General features: G+C 40.7%; 1 protein-coding gene across 2 annotated transcripts in view; it reads right to left on the reverse strand.

Annotated features, from left to right (window-relative positions):
* Nucleotides 1-303: 303 nt before the first annotated feature.
* Nucleotides 304-15,344, reverse strand: part of LOC147710457 (ficolin-1-like) — a 511,385-nt gene continuing 496,344 nt past the window's right edge. For both annotated transcript variants that reach the window (XM_086921145.1, XM_086921144.1), the window contains one exon: nt 304-738. In XM_086921145.1, the coding sequence (XP_086777271.1) occupies nt 491-738 (248 nt within the window). In that variant the 3' untranslated portion in view covers nt 304-490. The remainder of the gene's footprint in view (nt 739-15,344) is intronic.

Genomic DNA, 15,344 nt, shown 5'->3' on the forward strand with positions numbered 1-15,344 from the left:
TCATATTATAAAGTAATGGATGTGGAAATGCCTATGCAAATCTAACATGAGTCAATTTCATGAAAGTATTGCTGGGGCCCAGGTATAATGCTCAGATTTCCAAAAATAAGAAACTAGCAGAGTCCACAGTCAGAGAAATAACTCGACAATGACACCTCCTACTAATTATAAGAAGAGGAACTGCAATATCCCATCAAATTCAGGTTAGTTGGTCATCCTATGCCCAATCTCCTTTCATAGGAGGATTTCCATCCTAGTTACATCGTTTAAGTGGAAACTAAGAAAACAAGAAATGCATCAAATAGTTTTACTTCATCTTACAGTTTATTTTATCCTTGAGAAATATTGTTAGTAAAGCTTCTTTAAGGTGATGTTGCAAAATTGTGTGTCTCTGACAGGCAACAAGAAGGTTGAAGCTGTAGAGAATTGAAAGTAAGACAATCAGGTTTTAAAATTAGATTGTCGTTCATTTGTCTATGTTGAGACTCTGCTAGGCAGGCCTGGACTTCATCTCGGAGTGTTTGTAGGAATAGTTATGTCCTTTTCCAGTCAGCCAGTTGATGCCATCAGAATTACTGCTGTGAGCACCCAGCCAGTATTTTCCATTTAAATTGGAATCGTGACAACGGTTGTACCACCAGGCACCCATGAACCGCTCAGCACAGTTATATTCATGCTTATCGTTGTCTTGGTCTTTTGTTGAGAAGGCGCTGCCTTTCTGGTGCGATAAAGAGTCACCTACGAAAAGATAATAACAGCAGTTATCAAGATAATTTGCTAAAATGAAGTTCAATCACAAGAAAAACTTTCTTTGCAAGGAAATAAGAACTTCTTGAAAAGCTCCCATTAGGTATAGCATTTAATGTTCCCAATATACCATGTGTCTGGCCTTGGCTGCCAGCTCTTTCGCTCAGTCAATTCTTATTTTATTTTGTAGTGTTTTTTGCAATACTTTATCATTGGGGTAGCTGCTGGGCTCTCTTTATTAAAAGAAAGAAAAACATAGGCTTAAAGCAAAAATATTTGAAGCTCATCACAAATACTGGCTATCCCCCTGGAGAGATAATCTACCCTTAGCAGTCTAATGGCACGGGCAAGCACCCCCACCCTGCCTCACTACACTAAGTCCTGTCTGGGAGGTCGTCACACCTCCCTGTGACAGGAAACCTATTGTCCCCCCTTCCTCTGCTTGAGCTTGGCTCAGCAGCAGAAGGGCTGATTGTGTCTCTCGTCGGCAGCAGCTATAGTTTGCTCTCCGGGTCTAGAAGACTGGTACCGGGAGCACTGGGGGCCTCCCGGAGGAGTTTTACAGTGCATGGAATCATACCTCCAACACCGTTTACAGTGTTACCTCTGACATGGGGTATGATTCCAACATGTTTGATATCAAACATGACAGGGTTTGTTACAGCCAGTTTAGAGATAGCCATAGCATAATAACTCATGGCCACTCTGTATATCGTAACAGCTGATGCACTTACAACCCGGGAGAATGGACTTCGAAGGTTGTAGGTGTTTCCTGCTCATACAGTGGCACCCTCACACTTATAACAGAGCACCCTGCTTTCAAGGTTGAAAGATCCGCCTTAGGGGTGACTTATAGGCCTCAGATATAAGATCCCCGGTGTCTTAAGCTTCTTCGGGTTTGCTGAGAAAAATCCGGTCTTCAAGTTATCAAGGGTATATCTTGTTTGGTAGAGGTCAGGGGCAATGCTCTGGAGCGCGTTTGGTGTCCTAGCATTCCCTATCAGCAAAACGTGTTTAAATATCTAGGGATATACTTTTATACCATGTAGGAGCTGGCCTGGGCCCTTAACTTCCGAGGTCTGGACTTGCAGCTTGACCACGTCTTCAATCGTTGGGCTACTCTGCTGCTGAACCCCATGGGGCGTACGGCCTTTTTTAAAATGGTGTTACTTGTACGTGTTGAGCAACTATCCATACTTCATCTCTTGCAAGTGGTTTCACTCCTTAACCCCAAAAATGAACAGTGTTGTGTGGCCTCGGGCCGACATAGAGTAGCATTCCATTCATTGCTCAAGTCTCCAGTTAACGGAGGCCTAGGACTCTCCGATATCTACCTATATTACCCAGCAGCAAATCTGGTCTCAGTCAACAAATGTTTCACCGGGGGGGGGGGGGGTGGTGGTCCGTCCTATCAGTTGGACATACATACACTGGGAGTGGATGGGATGCTTGATCTTCTATATTCATCTCACCCGCTGACATCTCTGCCTCACTGGGATGACCCCTCCTGTGGCGTGGACATGGCTGAATCAGAGGTCATTCTGCATTGGAATCAACTTCGGATTTCCTATCTCAGGGATGTGTTTCAAGTGGGGGACAATCATCATCATATCTTTTCATGAGTTGAAAAGCAGGTACTGTTTAGACAACTTGCAGATGTTCAGGTACCTTTAGCTATGCCATGCCTTGTCATCCCATCGCCTTCCACTGGGCACATTGCCTGAGTTTAGCTCAGTGAAGGTGAAGATTTTTCAAGGGAAACTGGGTAAAAAGGCTATGTCCATGATTTATCAGTCACAGGTAATTGATGCTCAAGGAGATTTTGACAGGGATCAGCGGTGATGGGAAGCCTGGGTAGGAGTGTTAGACGAAGATGACTGGAGGGAGGCCTGCATGGCTCCTAGGGAATTGGCGAACCTCAATGTGGCTGCGTCTGATCCAATTTAATTACTTGCATGTGGTGTACCTCGCACCGCTGCAGTTGCGGCATATGTCTTTAGACACTCAAGCGGCATGGGTGCATTGTGCTCTACTGTAAGCAGCTTCTATCATGTTGCGTGGGAGTGCACGGTGCTACAACCGTTTTGGGCAGAGGTGGGTCGTACTCTCTCCGATGTTCTGGGCCGCCCCCTGGAGTTCATCCCCCGCATGGCGTTGTTTCAGCTACTAGAGGAGGGCCCCAAGGCAGAACAAGCATTCTTGGGAGGGACCTGTTTAGTCGCTAAGTGGAATGTGGTGCTTGCATGGAGAAGGGAGAGGCCACCATTAATTGGGACCTGGCGAGCTTCATATTTCCCGTTGTGTGTGTTGTGTGATGTGCTGTTATGCCATAAAATCTCAAAGCTGGTATTTAAAACAAGAAGGTTTATTACAAGTTAGCAGTCAAGTTAGGTACATGAATCTCAGCACCATACTATAAAGATAAAGAATAACAACTGGAAACTCAAACTTCCTAAAGAAGTTTAGGCGTACCAGTATCAAACAAACAGGAAGTTCAATCAAAGCAATACAAAGGATTAACAAGAGTATCTGGAGCTCAGAGAAAAGTCTTTGGTCCTCTCCTTTATCCATGAGTAATATCTAAAATCGTCTAAGTTAAAGTTCAAGCTTAGAAAATTGTTTGGAAACCTAAAGAAGCCTAAAAATCTGGGAAATTCAATAAATGAAGAAAAAGAAGAAGGCATGAAAATATGCAGGAAGATGTCAGCACTGCAGAAGCTAGGTCAAGAGTCTTATTGTGTCAGGGGAAGTGTTAGTCTAAGCCACACACAGCAAAGAATCAAAGGCAAGATTAATGATCTAAACCTCTCAAAGGCCTAAGGGGTCCGGAAAGGTTCTGAAAGCGTCCTGAGAGAGATCTGATCTCAGACAGTGTGAATACTGAATTATGACACAAGAGTCTCTTAGGCAACACCACCCGACTATATGCATCATCAGGGGTAACATTGTCCTCTTTCATTCTCATGTTGTAGGCTGTAACAATTGTGAAGAGTCCAACACTGCCCACATCGTCCTTTCACACTCAAGCTATGCTGCAAAAGTGCTAAATTGGCCTTTCAGGTAACACGCTGGCTCTCCATGTTCTTTCATCAAGGTCTTCTACTCAGGCTCTCTCTATATCAATAGTACAGTAATGTATCTATTCTTCAACTAGCAATGCATGAAAATTGCACCTTCATGAAAAGTAATGTAAGCAGAAAATTAAAAAACACTATTTATGCAGAATGGAATATAGGCCTACTTAAGGCAACTTAAGGTATTAATTCAATGGTGCACATTTAACATGCATGTGCACATTTAAACACAAGTAAATGTAAATTGTCAGTACTTTAGATTCATCTTATATGAGTCATACAGTAAAAACTTAAATGAATATGTGTACGTATGTCTAAGAACTACTCGTGTATGCAACATATGAAACAGTGCGCACATTACATAAATCATAATCCGTTCCTAATAAAAATTAAATTTCATAACGTGAGGATAGTTTCTACACAAACATTTAAACAGTAAATTCCATTTAATGTATTAAGGCATACATTATGTAAATTGATTTTGTTTCTATAGTGAGTATACGTCTACTAAGTAAAGACGTTTTATCCATCCAGACTTAAAATAATACATCATTTAACATGGTTAAGTCACACATTACAAGTAAAGTCTCTAATCCTACAGTGAGTGCACTTTATTAATAATGTCAAGTGCAACACTTTCTATTAGTCGTTAAACCACACAAAAACATGTTCTAAATGCATATTTATGCCATGAAATTATTATGTATTTGTGACATGTAAAGGGTGGAGCAAATGTATGCTGCACCAGGGCACAATCTGTTTCACTTAGTTAGTCTGTGCAGCTTCTACTTTCTTTTTAGATTACAAAATTTGATGACATGACTCACTACAGTTGCTCTGCTATCTACTTGATTGTCCCCTTCCAGGCTTAACTTTTGATACACATCGTTTTTGTCTCTTTGGTATCTATATCAAGGTTCATTTCACACTGCAAAGTGAAATGGTTATGAACGAGAGTGACTGTTCATCACATGCATGTTCCATGCAGAGAAGTGAAATTCTAAATACAATAAAAATGTGCTGTTTATCATATCCTTGCTGTTTATACTAACCCCACTAAATACACTTCAGTCTATTTTATTACAGAAAGTTCTTACTTAAAGCTAGGTACTCAAGACTCTACATTCAAACACAATAGGCATGTCTATTGTTTTTTCCTTTTAGGGAGGTTTGGCTCATTTTCCCCCTTTGTGGGTCAGAGCATTATGGAATTAAGGAAGGTTTGTGCGCCTTCATGACGTCAAATTCGTAGTTATGCAGTTTTCTTCAACACACTGGTCAGAAAGCATTGTCCTGAAGTTATAGTTGTGATTGTAGAAGATCATTGTCCTCCAAGACTGGCACTTTGTCTCGTGCTAACAGCCTAGTTGTGGGGCAATTACGGCTTTTAATTACCCCACTTCCACACCCTCAACTCATGCTCATAATAGCAAAAGATGGTAACAGCCTTTATTGCCCACAGTTACAAGCAATAACAATTAAATTGCATTTGAAATTCTATCATTATAGAGCAGCTTTTCTAAAGTCATATAAATGTATATTTATTTGGTAGGCTTTACCCTGTGATCATAGTGAAGTGTAACTTTTGGATTTTATTCTGTCTGTTTGAATTGTATTATGTGTAATTCGTTTTAGTACATATCATGAAAATGCAGATTTATTTAGGGAATGTATCTACTTCTAAATTTTGTACAGCTAGCCAAACTAAAGTAGATTAGTGGGCCACCACACAAATAACTCAAAGGACAGAAATAAAAAAGTAAGCGCATAGAGTAAAAAATTAAATGTTAAGGAAACCGATTAAAAGAAAAAAGGTACGCTCTGAAGCAGAAATATACTGAGTGTTAATGTTGAAAATGTGCTTTAGATGCAATTTTCTAGTAGAGGATGGGCAGCACCTATCAGATTGTAAAGTAATGGATGTGGAAATACCTATGGGAAGACTAACATGAGAGTCAATCACGAAAGTATTGCTGGGGCCCAAGTAAAATGCTTAGATTTGCAAAAATAAAAAATGGTCCACAGTCAGAGAAGAAACTCTACAATGACAGTTCCTACTAATTATAAGAAAAAGAACTGCATTACCTACCACATAACATCCATCATAGGAGAGGGAGAGGAAGTAAAGAATTGGTGAAGATGAGGGTATCATTTTAACTGCTGTCCACATATTGACCAGACAATGGGAGATGTATTTTTCAATATATATTACTGTAATATAATAGATATTATAATATATTCTGATACAAAATGGTTTCAACATGCCATGACAGAGTTAAAAAAATCTGGACTATCCCATCAAACCCAGGACAGTTGGTTATCCTAGGCTCAGTCGCCTGTCGTAGGAGTAGTTCCATCCTGGTTAGATTGTTTAAGTGTAAACTGTGAAACCAAGAAGTGCATCAAATATTTTACTTCGTCTTAGAGTTTATTTTGTCCTTGAGAAATATTTTTAGTAAAGCTTCTTTAAGGTAACCTTGCAAAATTAAATTGTGTGTCTGACGGACAACAAGAAGTTTAAAGCTGTAGAGAGTTGACAGTAAGACAAGCAGGCTCTCTGATCGGATTCTCATTCCAAGAGTAATTCGTATTAGCTGAGACTTTGCTAGGTAGGCCTGAACTTCATCTCGGAGTGTTTGTAGGAATAGTTATGTCCTTTTCCCGTCAGCCAGTTGATACCATCAGCATTACTTCTGTGAGCACCCAACCAGTATTGTCCATTTAAATTGGAATCGTGACAACTGTTGTACCACCAGGCGCCCTTGAAGCGCTCAGCACAGTTATCTTTACGCCTATCATTGTCTTTGTCTTTTGTTGAAAATGCGTTATCCTTATGGTGCGATAAAGAGTCACCTACAAAAAGATAATAACAGCAGTTATCAAGATAGTTTTCTAAAGTGAAATTCAATCACAAGAAAAACTTTCTGTGCAGGGAAATCAGAACTTCTTCAAGAGCTTTTAATACTGCCAAAACACAATGATGTCTGGCTTTGGCTGCCAGCTTTTTCGGTCTGTCAATGCTTACTTTTTGTTTTGTGTTTTTTGCAATACTATATTGTTTGGGTAGCTGCTGGACTCACTTCATCAAAAGAAAAAAAAGATAGGCTTAAAGGAAAAATATTTGAGACTGATCATGAATACATGTTATACCCCTGGGGACATAATGGAACCAAAGTTACACATCTGCACCGTATCTCTATATGAGTTACCAAGGATCATGAGTTAAAATCCCTTAAATGTGGAAAACCGGCCAAATTGGGCCGTATAAGGTAATTTTACCCAATTTCAGGGAGTGGTCCTTTTACCACTTAGGCATTCCACCAAAATGTTATGAAAAAAATATTATGAGACATACATATTGTGTCCAAAAATATAGTGAACTCGAAAATATAGTGGGACAGAATATAAAAGGTACAGATATTTTTTTAGGTATACAATATAATTATTTTGAAGTATTGTTATATATCATCGGTTTTAATATAGTAGTATAAACGATCGCTTTTTAATTAATTAGATAATGGTTATTTTATCATTATGAAGTATTAGTATTATTATAATATTTGTATTTCATTCTGTTAGTTTAACCTGTAATTCCCCAAGTGAAATTATTTGTATTATTTAATTAGAAATATCTAGTTTAGTAGCAGGTCTTTGGTTTTGTAGAGCTTTAGAGTGAGAACTTTAAAAAAATGTAAATTAGCATTTTTAAATAATACATATTTTTTATTACTTATGTAGATTAATACATTGATTGCAATTTAATTATTTATTTTTAATTGATTGATCAGTTATTTCATTGTAAAATTGTTTACATTTAGCAATCATTTTAATTTGATTTGTGTTATCTGAAAACTAATGAAATAATAGTAGTGTCTCGTTTTTTAAAAATTATTCTTAATTGTCCGATAAATCTTTGGGTAGTAGGGAGGGAGGAGTATTATTTTCAAAATGTATATTTTATACATATATATATATATATATATATATATATATATATATATATATATACATATATATGTATGTATATATATATATATACATATATATATATATATATGTTTTAAGTTATTTGTAATATACAAACTGTACTTTTAGAATTTAATTTGACTTATATTTAATATATATACATATATATATATATATATATATATATATATATATATATATATATATATATAAATATTATGAGACATACATATTGTGTCCAAAAATATAGTGAACTCGAAAATATAGTGGGACAGAATATAAAAGGTACAGATATTTTTTTAGGTATACAATATAATTATTTTGAAGTATTGTTATATATCATCGGTTTTAATATAGTAGTATAAACGATCGCTTTTTAATTAATTAGATAATGGTTATTTTATCATTATGAAGTATTAGTATTATTATAATATTTGTATTTCATTCTGTTAGTTTAACCTGTAATTCCCCAAGTGAAATTATTTGTATTATTTAATTAGAAATATCTAGTTTAGTAGCAGGTCTTTGGTTTTGTAGAGCTTTAGAGTGAGAACTTTAAAAAAATGTAAATTAGCATTTTTAAATAATACATATTTTTTATTACTTATGTAGATTAATACATTGATTGCAATTTAATTATTTATTTTTAATTGATTGATCAGTTATTTCATTGTAAAATTGTTTACATTTAGCAATCATTTTAATTTGATTTGTGTTATCTGAAAACTAATGAAATAATAGTAGTGTCTCGTTTTTTAAAAATTATTCTTAATTGTCCGATAAATCTTTGGGTAGTAGGGAGGGAGGAGTATTATTTTCAAAATGTATATTTTATACATATATATATATATATACATATATATGTATGTATATATATATATATATATATATGTTTTAAGTTATTTGTAATATACAAACTGTACTTTTAGAATTTTATTTGACTTATATTTAATATATATACATATATATATATATATATATATATATATATATATATATATATATATATATATATATATATATATATATGTGTGTGTGTGTATTTTAAGGTTTAAAGTATAGAATTCTTTAATTAAATACTTTTTGCCAATATTAGGAGTTAAAAGAGTAAATCTGAATCCTCTGAGGTCCAAAACCTCCCCTACTTTTGCTTACATTGGGTTGGGAATAGTAAATGTAAACCCTCCAAAGCCTAACACTTTCCCTAATGTTGCTCGGATTGAAGTGGAATAGTAAATCTAACCCCTCAAAAGTCCAGCACTTAAACCTACTGTAGCTTAGATTTGAGCGGGAATACTCCAAAGTCCAAAACTTTCACTGTTTTCGTTTATGTTGGAGAGAGAAAACTGAATGTAACCCCTTCAAAGACCAACACGTTACCTACCGTTGCCTAATTGGAGGGGCAATAGTATATCTAATCCCTCCAAAGTCCAACACTTTCTCTGCTTTTACTTAAGTAGTAGTGGGAATAGTACATTTGACTCTTCTAAAGTCCAACACTCTCCCAGCTGTTGGTCGTCTTGTAGGGGTATTTATTTATTTATTTGAAAGTTTTATAGAGCATGAACAAGACCCTTGCGGATATCAGAGCGCTTTACAAGGTGAATGTCTATGTTAAACAGTACAGTTCTTTACATCTCGGTTAAAAGAAAGTCAAAGGGTATATACATATCATATTGTAAAAGCGGAGTCAGGGCTGGCCCTAGGCATGTGCAAAGTGATGGATCAATGATACATCGTGGCACTGGCGGCCCCCTGGCAGGATTTAGCGGCCTCCGGCTCCGACTCTGGCTTCCAATACTAAGTTCCGACAGTCACAGTTCCAAGCCCTGACACAGTGAGTCATCCCCCCCTCCTCCCTTTACCTTCCCTGGCCTCTGGCTCTGAGTCCGCACCAACCTCGTTCCTGATTGGGCAGCAGGGGCGCCAGGGTGTTTCAAATCATCATGACTGTCACCCAGCTGGCTGGCACAGACGCCGGACGCCAGGATAGAGTGATCTGCGGCAGCGCGCAGACTCAACCTAACCTGCTGCTTGACTTCCCCGCGTGGGTAACTAACTTGTGGGACTGGTGGCGTATGACTCCCTCTGCACAGCGCAGCCATTTGGTGGTCGTCGACGTCGGAGTCAGACAAAAGCTGAGCGGCCCCTGAGCTCAGACTGAGAATAAAGTGAAGAAGTGTGAACGCACCTGCCGGGTAAGGGCAGAATAGATCCATTCTCTCAGATGATTGATAATGATATTTCTGCACACTGTTTGTGGCACTGACTGACTATCGCGACACGTCATGGCAAGCAAGCGAGTCATATGAAGATAGGTAGCCGGGCGTGAGTGTAGCTGTTAATGCTTGAGGTCGGAGGGGCGAATTTACTGCAGCCGGGAGTTTTGCCGCATCGAGGTAGGCCACCCGCTGTCTGTCTTCCAGTGGCAGCGCCGGCCACTGATTTCCTTTAGGCCCCTCTCCACCTGTGTGCCTGCAGGGCCTATATTAAAGGTGGAGTCGGGGTACTATTTTGCATTAAATTAAGCGGCAGCATATGGCTCCCAGCCAGCGGAAGGCCTAATCATTGCCGAGTATTACATTTTGGAATCACTGACACTTTCTCCGAGGGGCAGGGGGCCCGCCGCATTCAATTTGCCGGTGCCGCATCCATCGACTCGTAGGCAGCTGTCTGTCTTCCAGTCAGTGGCACTGGCAGCGGGCGCGGCCTCCCATGTAAACTGGTGGTGATTGATTTCTTTAGGCTCCCTGCTCCGCCTGTGCCATAAAAGGTGTATAGAAAGTGTATTTCTGCATTATTAAGCGGCAGACAGTTGAAATATGGCTCAAAGTCCCAGCGACTCCTAGTGGCCCCTAGAGCTCGGGGGGCAGGGGAGCGACCGGGCCAACCCGAGCGCTTAGTTTCAGTTTGACACAGCCAGGCGCGGGCCCCGGTGGAGCGCGGTCCCGAGAGCACCTTACGAGGTGGCTGTGCAGTGTCTGCAACGGACGTGGCCATCCGCCAAGCGTAAGACACCATATTCGATATGGCATCAATATTACTGTTTCAGGGCAAAGAGCCACCGATTATTTCTCTGTGGGGGTTGTGGGGGTCCGGTGCCCCTGTCATAACCCTGGCACTGCAGCTGTCTGTGCGCCCAGTCCCTCATGTCGTGTGTGACAATGCCCTCCTCCTCCTAAATTGTATCGTTCTGAGACGAATTCGGAAGGGTAGGAGCAGCCGCAGGTACTGCTTATCGACTTAACAACTTATCTGGACGTATTATTAAAACACCTTCCTGAGCTCCACCCCTTCCGGACCCCCTCTTCCGGGGCCCCCACCTACGCTCCCTGCACAGGGCCACCATGAGCCTAGAGCCAGCCCTGGCGGAGTGATAAGGTACATCACAAAAACATTCCCGGTGAGTCAGGCAAAGGGTAGAAATACTGTCTAGTATGCCTGGATGTTTCATGGCTATACTGAATTTCAGTATCGAGGGTACGCTTGGTATCAGAGTTTCTTTAATCCATGCTCAGGTGAATTTAGCCATGAGAATCGATTTTACTTCTTTTTTGAAAAATGCAGTAGAGGGTTTGAGTCTGAGGGTAGGGCATTCCAGATTCTGGGCGCCATCCCAGAGAACGTTCGGTTATATATTTTCTTCTTGTTGAATCTTTGCGGTTTCAGTAAGAAATTTTCCGCACTTCCTGAGGATCTGACCCCACCAGAAAGCATCAGTTTCTGTGCCAAATAGCTGGGGGCCTTGTGATGGAAGGCTTTATGAGTCATACACGCTATTTTCGAATGAATTCTGGCTTCAAAAGGTAGGCAATTCAGGGATTTAAGGTCCGGGGAGATGTTGGAGCTTCTTTTAGAACCAGTGATGAGTCTCGCTGCAGCATTGATTGAGGCTCTTAGAGGGGCCGTTGTAGCCTTGGGCAGGCCACAGAGAGAGACACTTCCATAATCCACTCTTGGGATAACTAGAGCTTGTACTGCCTGCTGAATTCTTTTACCGGCAGGAAAGGTTTCAGCTTCCTCAATGTATGTGATTAGGAGGAATTCGGTTTTTAGGGCATTCAGTTTGAGATGGTTTTCTGCCAACCATGTCTGGGTTTTTCCAAGGGTTCTGTTAAGCGATTTGATGTCTTCACAGGTATGGATCTTAAGGTATAGTTGTGTGTCATCAGCGTGCATGTAATATTGCACGTTGGACGCGTAGAGAATTTCGGTGAAAAGAGTGAACAATGTCGGGGATAGTGAGGACCCTTGTGGGACTCCTAGGGTTACTGGGACGGATTTGGACAGGGAGTTGTTGACCTTGAATTGTTGTGACCTGTTTTGGAGGAACGAGGTAAACCAATGTAGCACTGTCCCCGAAAGTCCCATTCTGTGTTTCAGAAGATCTATCAGATTCTTGTGTTTGACCGTATCAAAGGTTGAGGAGATGTCTAGCAAGATGAGTAGGCAGGCTCCATACTGATCTAGGATTTGTAGAGCATTGTCAATTATATGTGTCATGGCTGATTCAGTGCTGTGACCTGCTCAGAAACCTGATTGGTATTTGTTAAGTAGGTCAAAGTGATCAATATGTCTTATCAGCTGGAGGTGTACACATTTTTCTAAAAGTTTGGCCAGTGTAGGGATGTTGGATAGAGGAAGGTAGTTGTTTAAGTCTGTAGGATCGGCCGTAGGTTTCTTTAGAATGGGGATACCTGCCCGGCTTTGGGGGTGTCCGGGATGCAACGTTGTCATAGTGAGCTATTTGTGATTTTGGTCCAGAGAGGTAGAAGCACTGGAATTAAGTCTTTAACAGCATTTGCGGGGAGAGGATCAGTGAAGTGATTGGCCGGTTTAGTTCAAACTTAGATGTGATTTGGTGTGATGCAATTGGAAGGGATGCAGAAGATTTCATATGTGAGCCAGAATGTGAGGTTAGATCATTGAGAAGGTATTTCTTGATGCTGTCAGTCTTCTGAGTGAAGAAGGAAGCAAATTCTTCAAAGTTGGGTTATGGGCATGCTCTATTTTGCGGACAATGAGGTGCATCTTTGATTGAGTTTTGATTAATTCAAAAAGTTTTTGGGGGCGATTTTTTGCCTGGTCTAGTTGGTAGCTGAAGAAGTCTGCTTTAGGGCGCTTGATCATTCTGTAATATGCATTTCTCTTCTTCCTTAGAATCTTGAGGTGATTGGCGGATGGAGCTGATCTCCATGTGCCTTCAATTGTTCAGAGAGATCGTCTAATGAGTATTCCATTGTACCAGGGCTTAGAGTCTTTTCTGGAGACTCTCTTTAGTTGAAAGGGGGCTACCTCATTTATTATCAGGTTCATGGAATAAGGTAGTGTTTGGTGAGGTCATGGACTCGGAAATCCCTTCAGGGGGCAGAAATAGGTTGTAGATGGAAGATGGTATTATATTAGGTTTAATGTTTTTCAAATCCCTCTTCCATACTTTAGGTTTTGTGGGTTGCACCGAGTTAAGTTTCACTGTTTCCTTGGTAAAGAAGGTTATAATATGATGGTCTGACCAGTTGCAGGGTTGGATTGTCTCTAACTGAATGGAGTCGCGTTTAGAGATTATTATATCAAGGATTGAGCCTTTATTGTGTGTAGGGCTGTTACAAATTTGGGTGCGGTCAAGGTCAGCCAGATAGTTTTTGAGACTATTGACCACTGCATCTTTGTGGTCGTGACAGTGGAGATTGAGGTCTCCAAGGAATATTTGGGTATTTTGATGTCTGGTATTAGAGGAGAAGTGTTCGGTAAAGGTGATGTTGTCACCTGGAGGATGATAGAGGGTGTGTAAAGAGCATACTGGTTTGCCATTACTGGTGATGTTGAAGCATATATATTCGCAAGAAGGGAATACCAGGGATATGGATCTGTTTACTGAGATATTCGTACGGTGTATGCAGGCGATACCGCCACCTGTCTTATCAATTCTCTCCAGTCTGATGATGTCATAATTTGGGGGTTCTAGTATGTCAATAATTGGTGTAGAGGATTCGTTTAGCTAAGTTTCGATTAACATTATCAGGTCCAGTTCTTGTGTGAGAATGAGGTTAGCTATGTCAGCTGCGTGTCTTGAGGCCGATCTACAATTTAGGAGTATGCATTTAAGACGTGATAAGGGATGAGGTAGGCTCCTGAATGAGGGGAACTCATCTTAGGCTGTTGTCAATGATGCCTCTAGGGTTGTGTTTCATGAGCCTGTGAGGGTTGAGAGGGATAGATGGGATTCTCACTACACTGGGAGTGTTCTTTGGAGACATGAAGTTGTGATTCTGGTGGGAGGGTTCACATCATTGTAATAGAGAGAGTAACTCTTTCTCCGAAAGAGGATTAGTGCTACGGAATGGGCGTGTTGATTTATTATGTGAGGGAACTGATTTCCAGCTGGGGAGTGAAAATTCTGAAGTGTCTATTAGGTGATGCAGGTACCCGTTAGATTTAGACTGTCTTGTAGCTCTGGTGTACTACAGTTGTCTCGATATCACCCCATTTAATGCTTGTAGTTCTTCTTTGATTTGACATAAAGAAATCATAATCTCATCCAGTCTGGGGTCTGGTGCAGCTATGAGTGGGATAGTAGGCTGTGTTATGGATGTGGATGGCTGAGTTATGGGTGTGGAGGTGTGCTTGGGTCCCGTGGGTGATCAAAGGACTGCATGTCTTCTATGTGGTAGTGGAACGTCCTATTTTGTTCCATCTCCAGATCGGGGGTGTGAGTTGGAATGGGGAGTGTACAGGTGAAGCGTACTGGTGTTCAGCAGAGATGGGGTAGTGGGGGTGTTGGTTTTGCAAGGGGTAATGTTAGCAAGGATGGGAGCTATGTTTGTTAATGGGGGATGCTGTATCTGTTTGGGGTGTGTGTGATGTCGCAGTCGTGAAGGGTGAATGTATTATGTGGGGGTCTGGTAGAGTGGGGAACTTGGTAATGGTTACTGGTCGAGATATCACTGTTGTGGTGTGTGAGTCTGTGAGGGATATACATGCTGGTGTAGTGGGAAAGGAGGGGAGTATTGTAAGTCATCCAGGCGGGGAGGCCGGAGAAGCATATGTGTTAGATGTAAATATAGGTCGGGTAGTAGAGGATCGTGGTTGGTTGAAGGGTTTGGCGATGTGATGTGATGTGTGCTGGTGGTGGGGGTAGCCTGGGTGGAGTCTATGAGGGATATTCATGCTGGTGTAGTGGGAAAGGGGGAGAGTCTTGTAGGTGATCCGGGCGAGGAGGGGGAGTAGCATTTGTCTCAGATGTAAATATTTGTCGGGGTAGAAGAGGATTGTGGATTGTTGAAGGGTTTGGCGACGTGATGTGATGTGTGCTGGTGGTGGGGGTAGCCTGGGTGGAGGTAGCATTGTACTCGGATGTAAGTACTGGTCGGAATAGCAGTGGGGCATGGTTATCGGAAGGATCTGGCGATGTGATATGCTCGGTGCTGGTGGTGGGAGTGGCCTGGGTGGCGGTTTGGGGTTTTGACACTTGTTCTTTGATAATGGGGAAGATGTTATCCAAGAGATTTAAACTGCGGTCTGTGGATTGCATGAGGAGGATTCCGTTATTGTATATGG

The sequence above is a fragment of the Lissotriton vulgaris genome, chromosome 5, assembly GCF_964263255.1.
Source record: "Lissotriton vulgaris chromosome 5, aLisVul1.2, whole genome shotgun sequence".
Classification (NCBI taxonomy): Eukaryota; Metazoa; Chordata; class Amphibia; order Caudata; family Salamandridae; genus Lissotriton; species Lissotriton vulgaris.